Here is a 14,691-nt window from a genome sequence, read left to right on the forward strand (position 1 = left end):
GAGAATATCTGCCCCCAAGAAGACCCAACCCTATAAAAACCCTATAAAAGTAGACACACGATACCCCAAGCCAGCCATTAGGTCCCAGCCCCAACTTCAGGGGTACCGAGTACCCAGGCAGAGTTCTTCCCAAAAGAACCATATTTCAATGTAAGTAAATCAGCTCAATATGTTCTAGGACTGTGGGTATTAAATAAAAGGAGCCAGTGAAACCTCCAAACAATAAGCCCATTCAACACAATCTCTTCTCTCTCCCCCCATCTGGGGACTTGAATATAGTTAACATGAATAAATCCTGTTGTGTAAAAACTGGGGGAGAGAGAAAGGGGGGTGGAGGATGGAAGGAAATGGCAGGAGTCCCACTTGTTGGTCTAACAGGAAGGCGAAGACAGTCCCACACCCAAAAGGATGCCAGCGTGCCAGGGTGGCCCTGGGGAGCGGGCGGCACAGCTTCCGTCCAGGTGAAGAAGTAGCTGAAATCCCCCCACCTCGGCACTCGCAGGGTCTCCCTGACAGCGTGCCCGTCCTTGTCCTCAAACTAGAAGTGGGCCCTCAGCTGCCCCCAAACCTGGCCCTTCCTAGGTGGACCACCCACAAGCCAGGCCCGGCCATGCATCAGGGAAGTCTCACTTCAGTATGCACACAAAGCTATGGCCACACCACCCTGAACATGCCCGCTTTCGTCTGATCTCAATATGCACCCAAAAATATTTCTTGCCTCCCCTCTCACCGCAATGACCCCACACCCCACCACCAAAGCTGAAATGGTCAGAAACAAGGGCGGTGCCAGCTATTTATCTGGCAAATCTTCCTCAACACCCCCAAGAAGAGGTGAAACAGACCGGCCTTTATGAGTGACTAATGGCTTGGATGTAGTTGCAGTTAAGAAGAGCTGCACGTATGACATTCTGTGTAATATGTGGCTGAAAGCGATCTGGACTCCTGTGGTTCCCATGGATGGAAGTTCTACAGCCTTCCAACAAGCTGTCTGTCCGTAAGGAACCTGGGAAGACAAATCCAGCATTGAGTCATAGAGCCAAACCCAGGTCACCTAGAAAACAAGCCAGTTCCATATGGGTCTTAATTTTTTTTTAATGGAAATCACTAAGATTTTCAGATTCTACTAGGACCACCAGCCTGATGCCCCTTCATTCTCATGGGATTCCACATCCCATCTCCCGGACGGGTACAGCCAGGGCTGGTGACTGCCCTTGCATCACGAGGCTGCCCCCTGCCCGGAAACAGGAGCCTCGGTCCCTTATACCAGTGGTCCCCAACCTTTTTTCGGCCACGGACCGGTTTAATGTCAGAAAATATTTTCACAGACCGGCCTTTAGGGTGGGACGGATAAATGTATCACGTGACCGAGACAAGCGTCAAGAGTGAGTCTTAGACGGATGTAACAGAGGGAATCCGGTCATTTTTAAAAAATAAAACATCGTTCATACTTAAATATAAATAAAATGGAAATAATGTAAGTTATTTATTCTTTCTCTGCAGACCGGTACCAAATGGCCCACAGATTGGTATCTGTCCACGGCCCGGGGGTTGGGGACCACTGCCTTACACCACACGGCACAAGGCACAGTACTTAGCTAACTCATGGGTTCTTCCCACTCAAAGTCAATCCTACCTCGCCCGCATAGACAAGCAGGACAGCCACACACAAAACGCCAGGAGAAATGATGGTGCCGAGTTGGGTGCTCAATTTCTATTCAATAACTTTCTTGGTGGGAAAAAATAAAAGGATTTGCAGAAAGGCTGCCAAAGTCGATACAATTATATCCATGTGTGTGCAGAGCAGAGTTCCCAGGGTGGGCAAGGGGCTAAGGCTTCAAGGTATCACGACCCTCCTGGGCTCACGGGCTGCCAGGGGTTTAAGAAAACTGTCCCTTTCTCAAAGTAGACTGAGAGCTTCCGCCATCACACCATGTGTGCTTACTGGAAATACCTCTTGCATTTTAGATGCCATCAAACAGTCGGGGGGTTTTGTTTCATATCAGAATTCTTCACTCCCTTCTGCTGCACCTCCAGACTGGTGCAGGTATGGCCACACTAGGACCTCGGATTCTCTTCACGACCTGTGACGGCCACCCATGTGCTTGGTGGAGACTTCATTACAGCACCCCAACTACTAGGGTCTGTTTAAACCCAGCTCTCTGGAGGCATAATTTACACATGGCAAAAAACTACACAGTTCTGAGTTTTCATAAACACCCAGAGCTTTGGACCACTACCACCAGAGCAGGGATCGGGAACCTATGGCTCATGAGCCAGATGTGGCTCTTTTGATGGCTGCATCTGGCTCGCAGACAAATCATTAAGAAAAAAAATAATAATGTTAAAAATATAAAACATTCCCATGTATTACAATCCATTCATTTCCTACCGCTCATGTTCATGGTTGCAGGTGGCTGGAGCCAATCACAGCTGTCCTCCGAGACAACACCAAATTTTTATTGGATAATGTGTAACATACACGGGTCATTGTATGGCTCTCACGGAATTACATTTTAAAATATGTGGCGTTCATGGCTCTCTCAGCCAAAAAGGTTCCCAACCCCTGCACCAGAGAGAGAAGAAAAACAAAGATTTCTATCATTCCAAAAATTTCCCTTGTGCCTCTTCCTCCCACCTGGGCCTCAGCAACTACTGACCTGTTTTCTTTCCCTATTGTTTGGCTTTTCCTAAAAAGTCACGTACATGGAAATTAGGCAGAGTATAAGTTTTTAGTCTGGCTTTTTTTTTTTACTTAACATGCTGGTGCGTGTCACTTGTGGTTAGTTACCCAACTGTTAGAAAGTTTGAGTCTTGGACTTCTGCTTTCTTATCTAAGAGACAAAATCATTGTCTCCAGTTCATCTTTGTTATGGAGAAAGCAAATTCTCCATCAAGGGCCTTTTAAGAAAACTGAGGCCTGGGAAGGCGATGGCCAAGCATTCCTGTCTGCCTGTCGGCCACCGTCCTTGGAAAAGGGAGTCTCAGGTTCCTTCCGGCCAGCAGCACGTGGCTCTGGCTGAGCTCACAGCGGATTCTCCTTTCTAAGTTTCACCACCGTCAGAAGGGCTGGTTTGCAACCTGCCAGGGCTAAGCCCCTGGACAGAGCCCAGCACACTCCCCAGGAGGGGCTCATGGAAGTGAGATCAGAGCTTGCAGTGGTGTGGGCGGCCCTCCCCACTCCTCCAGAACAGTTGATGGGCCCAGGGACCCTGCACCCCTGTTTCTGCCCAAGTCCCATGCAATGCACCCAGGACAGTGCCAGCACCCACTTTTTCTATACTTTCTTGCTATTCCTCCTTCTCAGCGGGGCTAGTTTGTTTGAAGACTAACTAGGGAGAAAGTGAGAGCCAAGTGATAGAACACCAGTAAAGAGCTCCAAGTTCTTACTGAAAGGTCAGTGTCGCTCATGTATAAAGTTCTCGAGACATCAGCGTGAAGACAGGCAGGGCCAGGATGCGGCCCCCCACCTGAGGCTTAAGAAGGAGCGCTTCCTTGCCCATCTCCTTTCCAGTGGACACTGAGGAGGAGGGGCATATGCATGGATGTCCCCCTCTGAGAAGCTAGGCTGCCCGGGAACAAGCTAAGCATCCCCAATTCAGAGCTCCCAGCAGCTCTCAAAAACACAGGATGGCCTGCCTGGTGCCCAAATTAACCGAGAGGACCCCCCACTGCCACCCCAAGAAGGCAGAGACTGGTGGGGGTCAGAACCATGTCCCAGAGGTTTCAGAGCACCTGCTTCCCTGAATCAATTTAACATGTCTTTTCTCAAAGTATATACCAGTTTTTCCACCAAGCAGCCAGTGCAGCGGGTTAGTAATCATTATCCTTGTTTGTTCAGATGAGGAAACAAAACCCCGGAGAGATTAATTGACTTGCCCAAGGTCACACAGCGAGTTAGTGGCCAAGGCTGCATTAGAACCCTGAGCCCTGGGAGTGCTCAGGCTGACCCCCAGCTCCATGGGACCCCTCAGCCTTCCATCCAGAGCATGGGCACAGCCAGGTCTGTGCCCTCGGGAGCCCTGGAGGCCAGGTGGGCTGCTGCAGAGGGCACTGGCAGGTTCATACTCACAGGCAGAAACCTGCAGGATCCTTCTGGGTACCAGCCGACAGCAGCAGCCCTGGGCTGGAACAGACAGAAAGAAGGCTCAAATTGAGAAAGCTTAGGGGTGGGGGGTAGGGGTGAGGGGCACCGCACACTGGCATCTCCATTTCCGGCAGGCGGCTTTGGGATGGCACTTCATTGCCCTTTGCGACCCAGGTCTGCTCTCAGGGGCCAGAGCATGGGAGGACACGCACTGCCATTGTCTGTAACTCATTCTGCCCCCAATCATGTCCCAGGGGCTGGGCGGAGGGCCACTTGGAGGAGAAAGACAAGATCCTCGCCTTGAAGGAGCTCAGTCTAACAGGAAAAACAGATATATAGACATAAGACCATGTGACATTAATTCCACAAATACCTGTTGAGTACCTATGATGTGACAGGCACTGAGACTATTTCTAAAATAGTGAGATAAAGCAGAGAAACACAGGGGAGGCTTCCCGGAAGAGGAGGCCTGAGGGCTCAGTCCCGAAGATTAAGAGATAAGGAAGGAATGAGTCTGAAATAGCTCTGAGCACTTCCTTCTAAATAAACTCTGTTATTAGGAATGTTACCCTTTAGAAACATAGTTTTTAAGGATATTTTTTATCCTGTTACTGACTTTCTGAGTTCTTGCTTAATCTCCTTAGGCCTCAGTTGATCTGTCTCTCCAATGGGAGTGTTCCAGAGGGCGGCTCTGGCCATCACAAAGAATCTCTGGAGACAGGTTTATACAAAAGTCCTTGAGAAACAAACTTCTAACATGGCTGACAGCATTCTCTTTCTCACTAAGTCTGCTGCTCTCTGCTCTCAACAGGAAACTGGTTTTATTTATAAGAATCGCAATTCTAAACTGACCTTTGTTGGGTTACCACCATTCCCTCCCTCATTTCCCTCTCCTCCTCAAGACAGCCTCCTCCCTCCAAAGATTCCTCAGTGACCACAGAGCAACTAGCACTGACCAGTGCCCAGAAAGTCAAACAGACACACAGCGGTGGCCGTCTTCTAGATAGGGAAACTGAGGCCTGGAGAGCTCAGTGACTGGCCCGAGGAAACAACACGTGTGTTTCCTGGTTCCTGAACCCCGCCTTCTTCATCGCACCGTGACTACCCCCCCACATCTCAGCCGGGGCTCTGAGCAGACATGCCACTCTCCCTTGGCTTGGAGGAAAGTATCCCTTCTCTGAATGACAGAAGTCTTTAGAGAAACATTTCCCATCATTAAAGGCATTTGGAAGAAAACTGGCACAGCTTCCTAAGCTTTGAAGCTCTTTGGCCCCTCCTGGCCCTTTAATTGTGCTGGGAACCAGCCCAATTCCCAGAGATCCAACCCCTTCAGAAGCAGGGCAAGGCCCAAAGCAGAATCCCCCCCACCCTGCCTGGGCCTTCAGCACCAAAGGTGACCTCTCCATATTTCTGTTTCAGACCATTTCCCTGCCAAAGCATCAAGGGCTCCCACACAAAGAGCTTCAAAGTCAGCGGGGCTCGAGGTCAAGTGCGACCATGAGCAAACCCCGAGCTCAGGGTTCTGAAGCATTACACTGGAGATTGTTCTAAAGCATGTTCCCACAGCCTTGGAAAGCCCATAAGAGCTTAAGGTGGATCACATTTGGTTTCTGCTGGTATCACAAGATTTGGCTGAAGCATATACATACCACGTGAGTATGGAGGGAGGGGTGGCCCATTTTACTCCCCACTTGCTTTTAATTTTCCAGGTGAAGAAGGTGTGTATGTAATTATCTTTTCTCAATGGTTCTCAACCTCGGCTACATGTTAAAACCACCTAGAGACCTTTAAGCACTACAATGTCTAAGCCCCACCCTTAGACCAATTAACTCAGGCCAGCTCAGGTGGGGCTTATGCATCCGAGCTGTTTAAAGCCTTCAGGATGAGTCCCAGGCGTGGCTAAGGTTAAGCACCACTAGAACTTCAACAGGGATATAACCCTGGGCTCCTTGGCACGGAAATAACAGAATGCATGATTCCTCTGAAGGTGAAATGAACATTATTAATCAGCCCATCTCTTTTCATTTGTATTTTTCTTTTTCAGGCCTTCCTGAAAAAAGAAAAGCTTTCAGGTCTCCTCATGGGCTCGCCCCATTCACAGCTCACCTCTACCTTGCTGTCCCCTAAAACCTAGGAGTCAGGTGATCACGACAACACAAAGGACAGTGGTTATACACGTTCAACCACTGATCCCAGTTAAAGCGACCTTCTCAACTGTGCCTGCCTGGATCCAAGTGTGACACAATTTCAGGAAGCTCTGGCACGGACGTTCCAAGTGCAATCCACAGTAGGTCAGTCACTTTTGGCCCTAGATGCACTCACCAGCTGGAGGAGCAGCAGGAACCAGAATCCTGGGCCACATGGTGACTTCAGCCAATGGGCTCATGCAGCCATGCAAGGACAGCCTTAGAAGAGTCACAAATATGTAAACATCCAAGAAGAGGAACCTTTGCAAGGGACCCCGCAGAACTTAACGCTGCTTATACCACACCAAAGAGGTTCACGTACAAGAGACAACAACTCCACCGTCACTTTAATGACGACTCTCATAAAAGCTCCATCACTTTGGGAAGACACTCCCATCCTTGTTTTTGCTTCCAAAGCCGTGACAGTCTAGAAGAATGGCTTAGAGAGAATAGGGACAAAGTGTGGAAATATTTCTGCACTAGACACGGTGATATTCCCACCGTTCCTTAGGTCCGGACATCTCTTTGCAGCCTACCAAACAACGGACAGTTACACCAGAGCCTACAAATGATTGGCTGGTTTTGGAAGGTGTGCAATACATAACATGCCAGCTGGGGACCATGGCAAATGATGTCTCTCAGCTGAGCCTGATAAGATTGACAAATTCGAGAAAATATTTTGAGACTGGAGACAGGGATGAAGGCATTTTACTGATCCAGGAGAGGGGAGAGCTCAAAACTGGGAATGTAGAAGCACAGAATGAGGCGTTTAAGTAACAACATCTAAAAATATCACAAAGAGGAATTCTTCTTTACAATTCTTGTATTAGTCTGAGAGCCCAAGTAGATCTTGCTTTTCCATTTAACTTTGTTGTTAAAACCACTATACCTTATTCAAGCTTACTTTTTAAAAAGGGGCGGGGCCTCGGCCTCTGATGGGCAGGAGGAGGCCAAGCTGCTCTGATTAGTTGCTGATTGGGCCCGACATGCTTTACTTTGCACAGAACAACATTTTAATTCAGTGAGTGTTTCAAAGCACAGCTCATCTGCTTCTCAAGAGAACGGGTAATTTGACAAGGAGGCTGGGAGAACTCCACATTCCTCAGCTGAAAGGTATAATGAACATATTGGTAGCACTCACCGGGTGAGACTTGAAATGGAGATTTTTTCTCCCGAGTCAAACACTAAAATGAGCTGGATTAGTCTCTGCCATCTAGGTAATTCTCAAATGTCTCTACTTATCACATTGTTGCAAAATGATGAGGTAGAGCCACGTGTTACCAAAAACATCAACACTCTGAACTGGAAACTAAATTTCTTTCAGTTGGCAAAATGCCCCTAACTCCCAGGGCAAGAGTATGTTACGCTCTCCAGAGTAATAAAATAAGGAAGAAGCCTTTCTTCGGTCAAGGGCCAAGTCAAAAGCTATCAATACAAAAAAATCTTCTGATAACTAGGCATTTGGAAAGAAGACCCCCAATCCGTCCTAATGTAGAATGATAAACAAGCTGATCTGAGAAAGTAGCTTGCAACCAGGACCTTTAAGCTGGATCTAACGCAATTCGGAAACAGCAGACCCCGAGTTGGAAGGGACACTCAGGGCTAACACTTCCCAGCAGGGGGCAACTCAAGTCCTGCGTCCCCTGTGAGGGTCTCTTCCAAAGGGCAGTGGGGGCAGAATGGGAAAGGGAGCAGCAAACTGCTTTCATAAGGTCAGGGGCTGTGGCTTCCTTTAGTGTTCTGAGACTACATAAGGGTGCATTCAGCCCTGGCCGGTTGGCTCAGCGGTAGAGCGTCGGCCTAGCGTGCGGAGGACCCAGGTTCGATTCCCGGCCAGGGCACACAGGAGAAGCGCCCATTTGCTTCTCCACCCCTCCGCTGCGCCTTCCTCTCTGTCTCTCTCTTCCCCTCCCGCAGCCAGGGCTCCATTGGAGCAAAGATGGCCTGGGCGCTGGGGATGGCTCTGTGGCCTCTGCCCCAGGCGCTAGAGTGGCTCTGGTCGCAACATGGCGACGCCCAGGATGGGCAGAGCATCCTCCCCTGGTGGGCAGAGCATCGCCCCATGGTGGGCGTGCCAGATGGATCCCGGTCGGGCGCATGCGGGGGTCTGTCTGTCTCTCCCTGTTTCCAGCTTCAGAAAAATGCAAAAAAAAAAAAAAAAAAAAAAAAAAGGGTGCATTCATTCAGGCACAAAACTCACTGTGAAACCACCAGGTTAGAAGCCTGTGAGAGGCCCCAGGGAAAGTTCACAGAAAGAAACAGAAATCGGCCAACTAATTTAACCCTGGAACCCCAGCCTGCTTCTTCACTCCTGGCAAAGACCCTTTCTTTACACGTGAAGCCCTGTCTAGAATTTAAGTCTTTTGCACTCACCTGTAACCAGGTGACTCAAACGAAAAAAAGAAGAAGAAGAAGAAAAAAAACCACTGGGAAAATCCAAAGACACGAAAGCCGGTCCCTCAAGTTTCCTTAATGCCAGTTTCCGAAAACAAAAACTACTGGGAGTGAGATTCCTTGGGAATCTGAGCATTCGCCTTTCTTACTCTCTCCCAGGGGAAAATAAATATAGAAACAGTATTTCCTCTGTCAGGTTTGGCAGAGACGAGCCCAGGATAAAAAAGTGCAAGAGGCTTTCCCAAACGAAAGGGGGTAAAAGGCGCGTCCGCAACGTCCCGTTTGAGGGGCAGCTCTTTAAAATCTTTTTTCAAAAAGTCTGCAATCCGAAGCTTCTAGACTCCAACCCCGGGACTTCCCAGCACAGATGCGAGCGGGGCACCGGGCACAACTCGGGCGGGCCGGCCGGCCCATCAGGATCTGGCCAACATGCCCGGGGCCAAATCCAAATTTTGCCCCATCTGCGCCCTGGGGTAATAAGCCCTCTGCCGGGCCGCCTCCACGCACTCCACCTGCCGGGGTTCCGTTCGGCCCCCAATTCTTGCACTCCTCCCCTCGTGGAGGTGGTAGAGAGAAGAGATAGGCTCGGAGAGAACCAGTTGCCGGAGCGGCAGGACGACAGGGGCGGCCTGACTTGGGTGGGAGAGGCTGCGAGCCCACGCCACCGCCGAAGCGCGCCCCAGCGCACGCTCTTTTCCTGGGGTCAGCAGTAAGACTTCCACCCCTGCTGGCGCCCGCGGAGAGGACTCAACAACTCGCCCCGTTGCCCCGAAGCCGCCCCTCACAGTTCCGACCTCCCTCTGGGCCTCCTCCGGCCCTGGCACCGGTCCCAGGCGGCGGGCATTGGGGGTGTGGGTCGCTAAGCGCACCCTCTCCTCCAACAGGTGAGAAGCTCCGTTACACCCACCCCAGCCCTCCGCACCTTGGGAAGATAAAAAAGCTCAGGTCACAGCCACCACCTAAGTAGCACTCACCCTGCCCGCGGGGCAGCGGTGGCCGGGTCTTCGGTCCTGATCTGGGCTGAGCGGGGACAGGCGGCTTTGCTCACCTGAGTCCTGGAGAGACGTGAGGCGCACGCGGTGACGCCCGCGCCATCCCTAGCTTTCCTTCTTGGCGTCGTGCCGGGCGGGAGAAAAGTGGGTGCACGCGGCGGGGAACCCGTGCCCTTACCTTTGTATCGCTCCATCGGGGCCTCGGCGTGCGCTCCTCGCCGCTCGGCTCCGGCGCTGCGCTCTCCTCGCTCGGCTCCGCGTCGGGGTCGCCGCGCTGGCCCCTCCCCGTGATGTCACGCTCGCGGCGGGACCTTCTGATGCGGCTGCCGCGCCCGGGGCCCTCGGATCCCGTCCCCGCCCGGCGTGCCGCCCCCGCTGGGGAACTCCACGACCGACCCGAGCAGACCTTCAGCGCGCAAATCCGTGCGCACCCGGGCTCGAACCCCGCCCCGCCGCCTGGCCGCGCCTTCACGTCTCGGCCCCTGGGGCGGCGGGAGGGAACTAGACCGGGACGTGCCCACACCCTGGGGGAGGCTCCTGGGAGGGGCCGTCTCCCGCGGGTGTACAAGAGCTGTTCTTCCGATTGCTTCGATGCCAACCCACTGCCCCGAAGAGGAGACAGAGTTCCGAGTCAGGGAGGCAGAGATGTGCTTAGAGCGCCGCCCGCTCGACCCCCGGGTCAGAGCGCTTTTGCCCTTGGCCTTTCTCCACGGGCGGCAGGGAGAAAAGAGTAGGGACAGAGGAGCACTGCCCCAGTCCTTTGGGAATTGTTGCAACCCCCTAGGGTTGCCGCCGCCTCACAGACACGAGGGCATGTGAAACGTCTACTTGCTGCCTTCTACCGGAGCGCAGGTTCCGCGGACGCCATCGTCCCAGACTCTCCTGGAAAGGCTAGCGTTTCTAGAGCCTCTTGGACAAGTCCAGGAACTCGGGGTTCTGGGCGGCACGCCCCGGGCCGCCCCGCGGGGTGGCATTCCGTCTCTAACTCCACCCCGCGCTGTTGCCACAAGCCCACATTCTGCCCATCTTTTGCCATCTGCCCCTACAGTGTCTTAACATGCCCAAGTCCTCCCCATTTACCCCCCACTAAGAAAATCCAGGATTTCCTTTAAACTTTTGATTTTCACTTTAAAAATCTCAACCAGCCTGACCTGTGGTGGCGCAGTGGATAATGCATCGACCTGGAAATGCTGAGGTCGCCGGTTCAAAACCCTGGGCTTGCCTGGTCAAGGCACATATGGGAGTTGATGCTTCCAGCTCCTCCCGCCTTCTCTCTCTCTCTCTCCCTCTCTCTCTCCTCTTTAAAAATGAATAAAGAAAAAAAGAAAAAAAAAGATTTAAAAATAAATAAATAAAAAAAATAAAAATCTCAACCATAGTTTGTGCAAGAATCCTGGTTTTTCAACAAGTCTCCCCCAACTTCCTTGAAGGAACACTTAAGAGAGATTTGTTGTTCTTAACTGCTGTTTTCCAAAAGCCATCTTAATTCTTCTTGGAACAGCAGATTTGGCTCTGCTGTTTGGAGACCTTTGCCCTGGCAGTCTTGGACATATTTTCCTTCCTTATATTAGCAGCTAACAAACCTGGCATGGCGCTGAGGGCTGTGCATTCAATGCCTTTAACTTTCTCAATAATCCTGTGACGTGGAGATTATTATTACTTCTATCCCATGGTTGAAGGACCTGAGGTTTACCGAGGTTCAACAAGGTGCCCCAAATCACACGGCTGAAAAAGAACAGAGTGGGCATTAAACCTAGGTCTGCTGCTTCCAAGACTTTCCTGGCATTCATAGCAAGTGCCAGGCTGTCTGTTACCACCTGGTGGGGCATGCAATCAAGTGAGCAATGACAAAACAGCCGGGTAGGTGCCCTGGAATGACTAACACACCAGGGACTCTGGAAACCCAGTGGAGCACCCCGCACCAGCCTGGAGGAGCCCCGTAAGCCTACTAGGAGAGGTGACCGCTGAGCTGAGTCTTAAAAACTGAGTGAGGGCTAATGAGGTGACGGGTGGTGGCGTGAGTGCAGCCTTCTAGGCAGAAAGTACAGTGGGGTCAAAGGCCCGGAGGTGAACCATTTCAGGGTCAAGCACTTCTGTGTTGCCGGAGCCAACAGGAAGAAGCCAGCAGTGCAGGAGGTGAAGCTGGAGAGGTGGGCCCAGCCTGGCAGAAGGGCCCAGAACACCCAGGGGTGGGCGGCATTGAAAAGGGAGGTGCCTCAGGGCTGCTGCAGAGGCCGAGGGGAGGAGGAGGGCAGGAGGCAGGGGCAGAAGTCTCTGGGTGGTGGAAACCCAGATGGGGAAGAGAGAACTGAGGGCAGAAACACGCAGGAAGTTCCACGCCAAGGCTCCGTGCCTGAGCACTGAGTGAGGGACAAGGGCGCGTGGAGGTTGATGCTGCAGTTCCCAGCAGCGTGGGTGGCTGAGGGAGAGTACCACCACCCATACCCCAGTCAGCTACCTGAGGCCCTGCTCGGTGCCAGGTGTCACCAGGTAGGGTTCACAGAGCATGAGCCAGGTGGACAAGGCCCTGCTCTCAGGGGACTGCTCTCTGGTGAGGTTGTGGGGACCACAACAGGGAAAGAGGTGTACATCCCTGAGTTGGACACAGAAGTGGCTGGGATGCAGGGGGGTGAAAGTGAACGGCCCTGGGCACCACCAGGGCGTTAGAGCCCAGGCCTGAGCCCTCAAACTCCTCCACGTACGTTATTTCACTTAGCTCTCTCTGCTGCTCTTCCAGCGGGCTGGCTGGTGAGAGGTCAGGAAATAGAAGTCCCGGCTGTGGGACGAGGGCTTTTACCTGGGACCCAGAGGGCAGGGGAGAGTGGTGAGTGGGCCTCGCGCAAGCGGGAACTGTGGAACCGGGTCAGCACAAAGCGAGTCTTGCCTCTGTTTTCTTTCCCTCTGTTCTTCTCCCTCCCTCTCCTCATCTTGCAAGTGGGCCCTGCATGGCACCCACCTTCCAATCTAGTGTCCCCATGATTACTATCAGTGGATCTCCAGTTTCCTTGCAAATTCTCAGAATCTGACTGGGCAGCTTGCCATTCTGAACCTAGCCTCATCTGGTGGCTGGCTGGTGGCTCTTGGCTCTTGGCCAGACTCCAGCTCCAGCAGCCGGCAGGGGCCAGCAGGGGCCGGCAGGGGCCAGCAGGGGCCAGCAGGGTGAGGGTGCCGGTAGGTCCAGCCACATTCAGCTGAGACTTTGTTTGAGCCGACCTTTCCAGACAGGGTGAGGGCAGGGCTGGCTCTCACTGAGGTCTGAGGTCACTAACACAAAAGGTAGGGATTAGACTATCTTCATCCAAGTAATCTCTCTTCCAGAACTGGGACTCAAAATCCAGGTTTCCTGGTTCCAAATCCTGTGCTTTGTCACCCCCCTCAGCTCCAGCTTTCCCCGGGCTCTAACTGGACAGGGCTGCGCCCCAGAAAGAACTCTGGTGGCTATTTCTGTAAGCACTTCTGCAACTGCGCCCCTCTCTGCAGGGCGGGGCAGCTCATCTCTCTATCATGCCTGTCCTTCTTCCATTTCTCCCACTGCCTCCAGCCCTTCAATTACTTCTTCCAAATCCTCTAGTTTATTGATGGAGACTTGGCAAATCCCAGAGCCTCTAGACAAATGCAAAAATCAATCAGGAATGTATGCAGAGTGAATTTAAAATGGGATTACAAATGAAACCAAAATGTGATTTACAACCACGAAGAGGGATCCTTGGCCTCTAGAAAGCTCAGCACTGCCTTCCACACCCGTTTCCCAAACCTGGGTGCTGGCTAATCCTGTGTCTTTAATTGCTTTGCAACTTCTGCAAAGGGGCCACTCACACTCAAATTGTAATCCATTGAGTGTCTGACCTCTGGCCTGAGATGATCTGGTTCTTAGCTCATTCTCAACCTTCTGAGTGCTGAGAGCTGACCCCAACCCGAACCCGCAGACCCGGAAATGGGCCGTTCTTCTGCAGACAGCTCTGAAACCAAACTAAGCACCCCCACCCTGTGGTCTAGGTGTTCCCACCAAGCTCAGTGGGGGTAGTGGTGCATCAGGCCCTCTGGGTGTGTAGGTGAAGGTGTCAGGACCCAGAACAGTTTTAAAAACATTCTTGGCCAGAGTTTCCTCAACCACAAGGGGGCTTCTCCAGCTGACACCATGAGGAGGGGATGCCCACTGAAAAGCAGTTGCTTTACAAACTTTACAAATATTGATTGACTTACGACCTATTCAACTTACGACCATTCGACTTTACGACCACAATTGCTAGCCATGACTGCTTCACGTCTGGCAGCGCAAGCGTTGCCCAGCTGGGCGTACGACAGTGCGGACCAGCTTCCGGCAGCACTACCATCTCCACGTGCACCATTTCAACTGTTATCCCAGACTCGGTACAGCAATTTGTGTTTTGTGTCTTGGATATGTTTCATCAAACCCCTCCCAAGATGTCTACCAAGAGGAAATTGTCTTTGCAAATACAATATTAAACAGGTTGTACTGGTAATGCAGTGTTTTACTTAAACCTGACGAATGTAAAAATAAGAAACAAAATGGTGTAGAGATGATACAAATGGCATAAAATGAACAGAAAATTATGATATATAACAATAATGAAAGAAAATTATGATAAAAAATGACTTAAAGATTTTTATAACATTATTTCACAGGACTGTACATATAGCCTACTCAACTTACGACCAAATCGTGTATGACCGGTCTGTCGGAACCAATCATGGTCATAAGTCAAGCACTAGCTGTATCCTGTTTAATTCTCACAATGATCCAAGCAGCAGATAGTCTTTTCCCTCTTTTACACACGGGGAGACTTTACATAACTTGCCTGAGGTCACGGCGGTGCAGGCTCCACCATTTGAGGGGCACCTCTGGGCTGATTTCCCATCCAGGCTCTGTTTTGTAACCATGTTTCGTCAAAACCCATCCCGGCAACTATCCCTGACTTCATCTCCACTCAGTCAGTGGCCGGCTCCGGAGCCACGTCCTCTGAGCTCTGAGGACGGCCCCTGCCCCATCACCCACCACTTCCTCCGCCACCTG

The 14,691-nt window shown here is 51.7% G+C and overlaps 1 protein-coding gene across 2 annotated transcripts in view; it reads right to left on the minus strand.

Moving 5' to 3' along the window:
* Positions 1-10,438, minus strand: part of AFAP1L2 (actin filament associated protein 1 like 2) — a 100,412-nt gene extending 89,974 nt beyond the window's left edge. The window contains exon 1 of one of the 2 annotated variants that reach the window (XM_066239454.1): positions 9,835-10,438. In XM_066239454.1, coding sequence (XP_066095551.1) covers positions 9,835-9,850 — 16 coding nt within the window. In that variant the 5' untranslated portion in view covers positions 9,851-10,438. The remainder of the gene's footprint in view (positions 1-9,834) is intronic. The other variant, XM_066239456.1, reaches the window with a different exon arrangement.
* Between the last annotated feature and the right edge of the window lie 4,253 nt (positions 10,439-14,691).

The sequence above is a fragment of the Saccopteryx bilineata genome, chromosome 7 (genome assembly GCF_036850765.1).
Source record: "Saccopteryx bilineata isolate mSacBil1 chromosome 7, mSacBil1_pri_phased_curated, whole genome shotgun sequence".
Lineage (NCBI taxonomy): Eukaryota > Metazoa > Chordata > Mammalia > Chiroptera > Emballonuridae > Saccopteryx > Saccopteryx bilineata.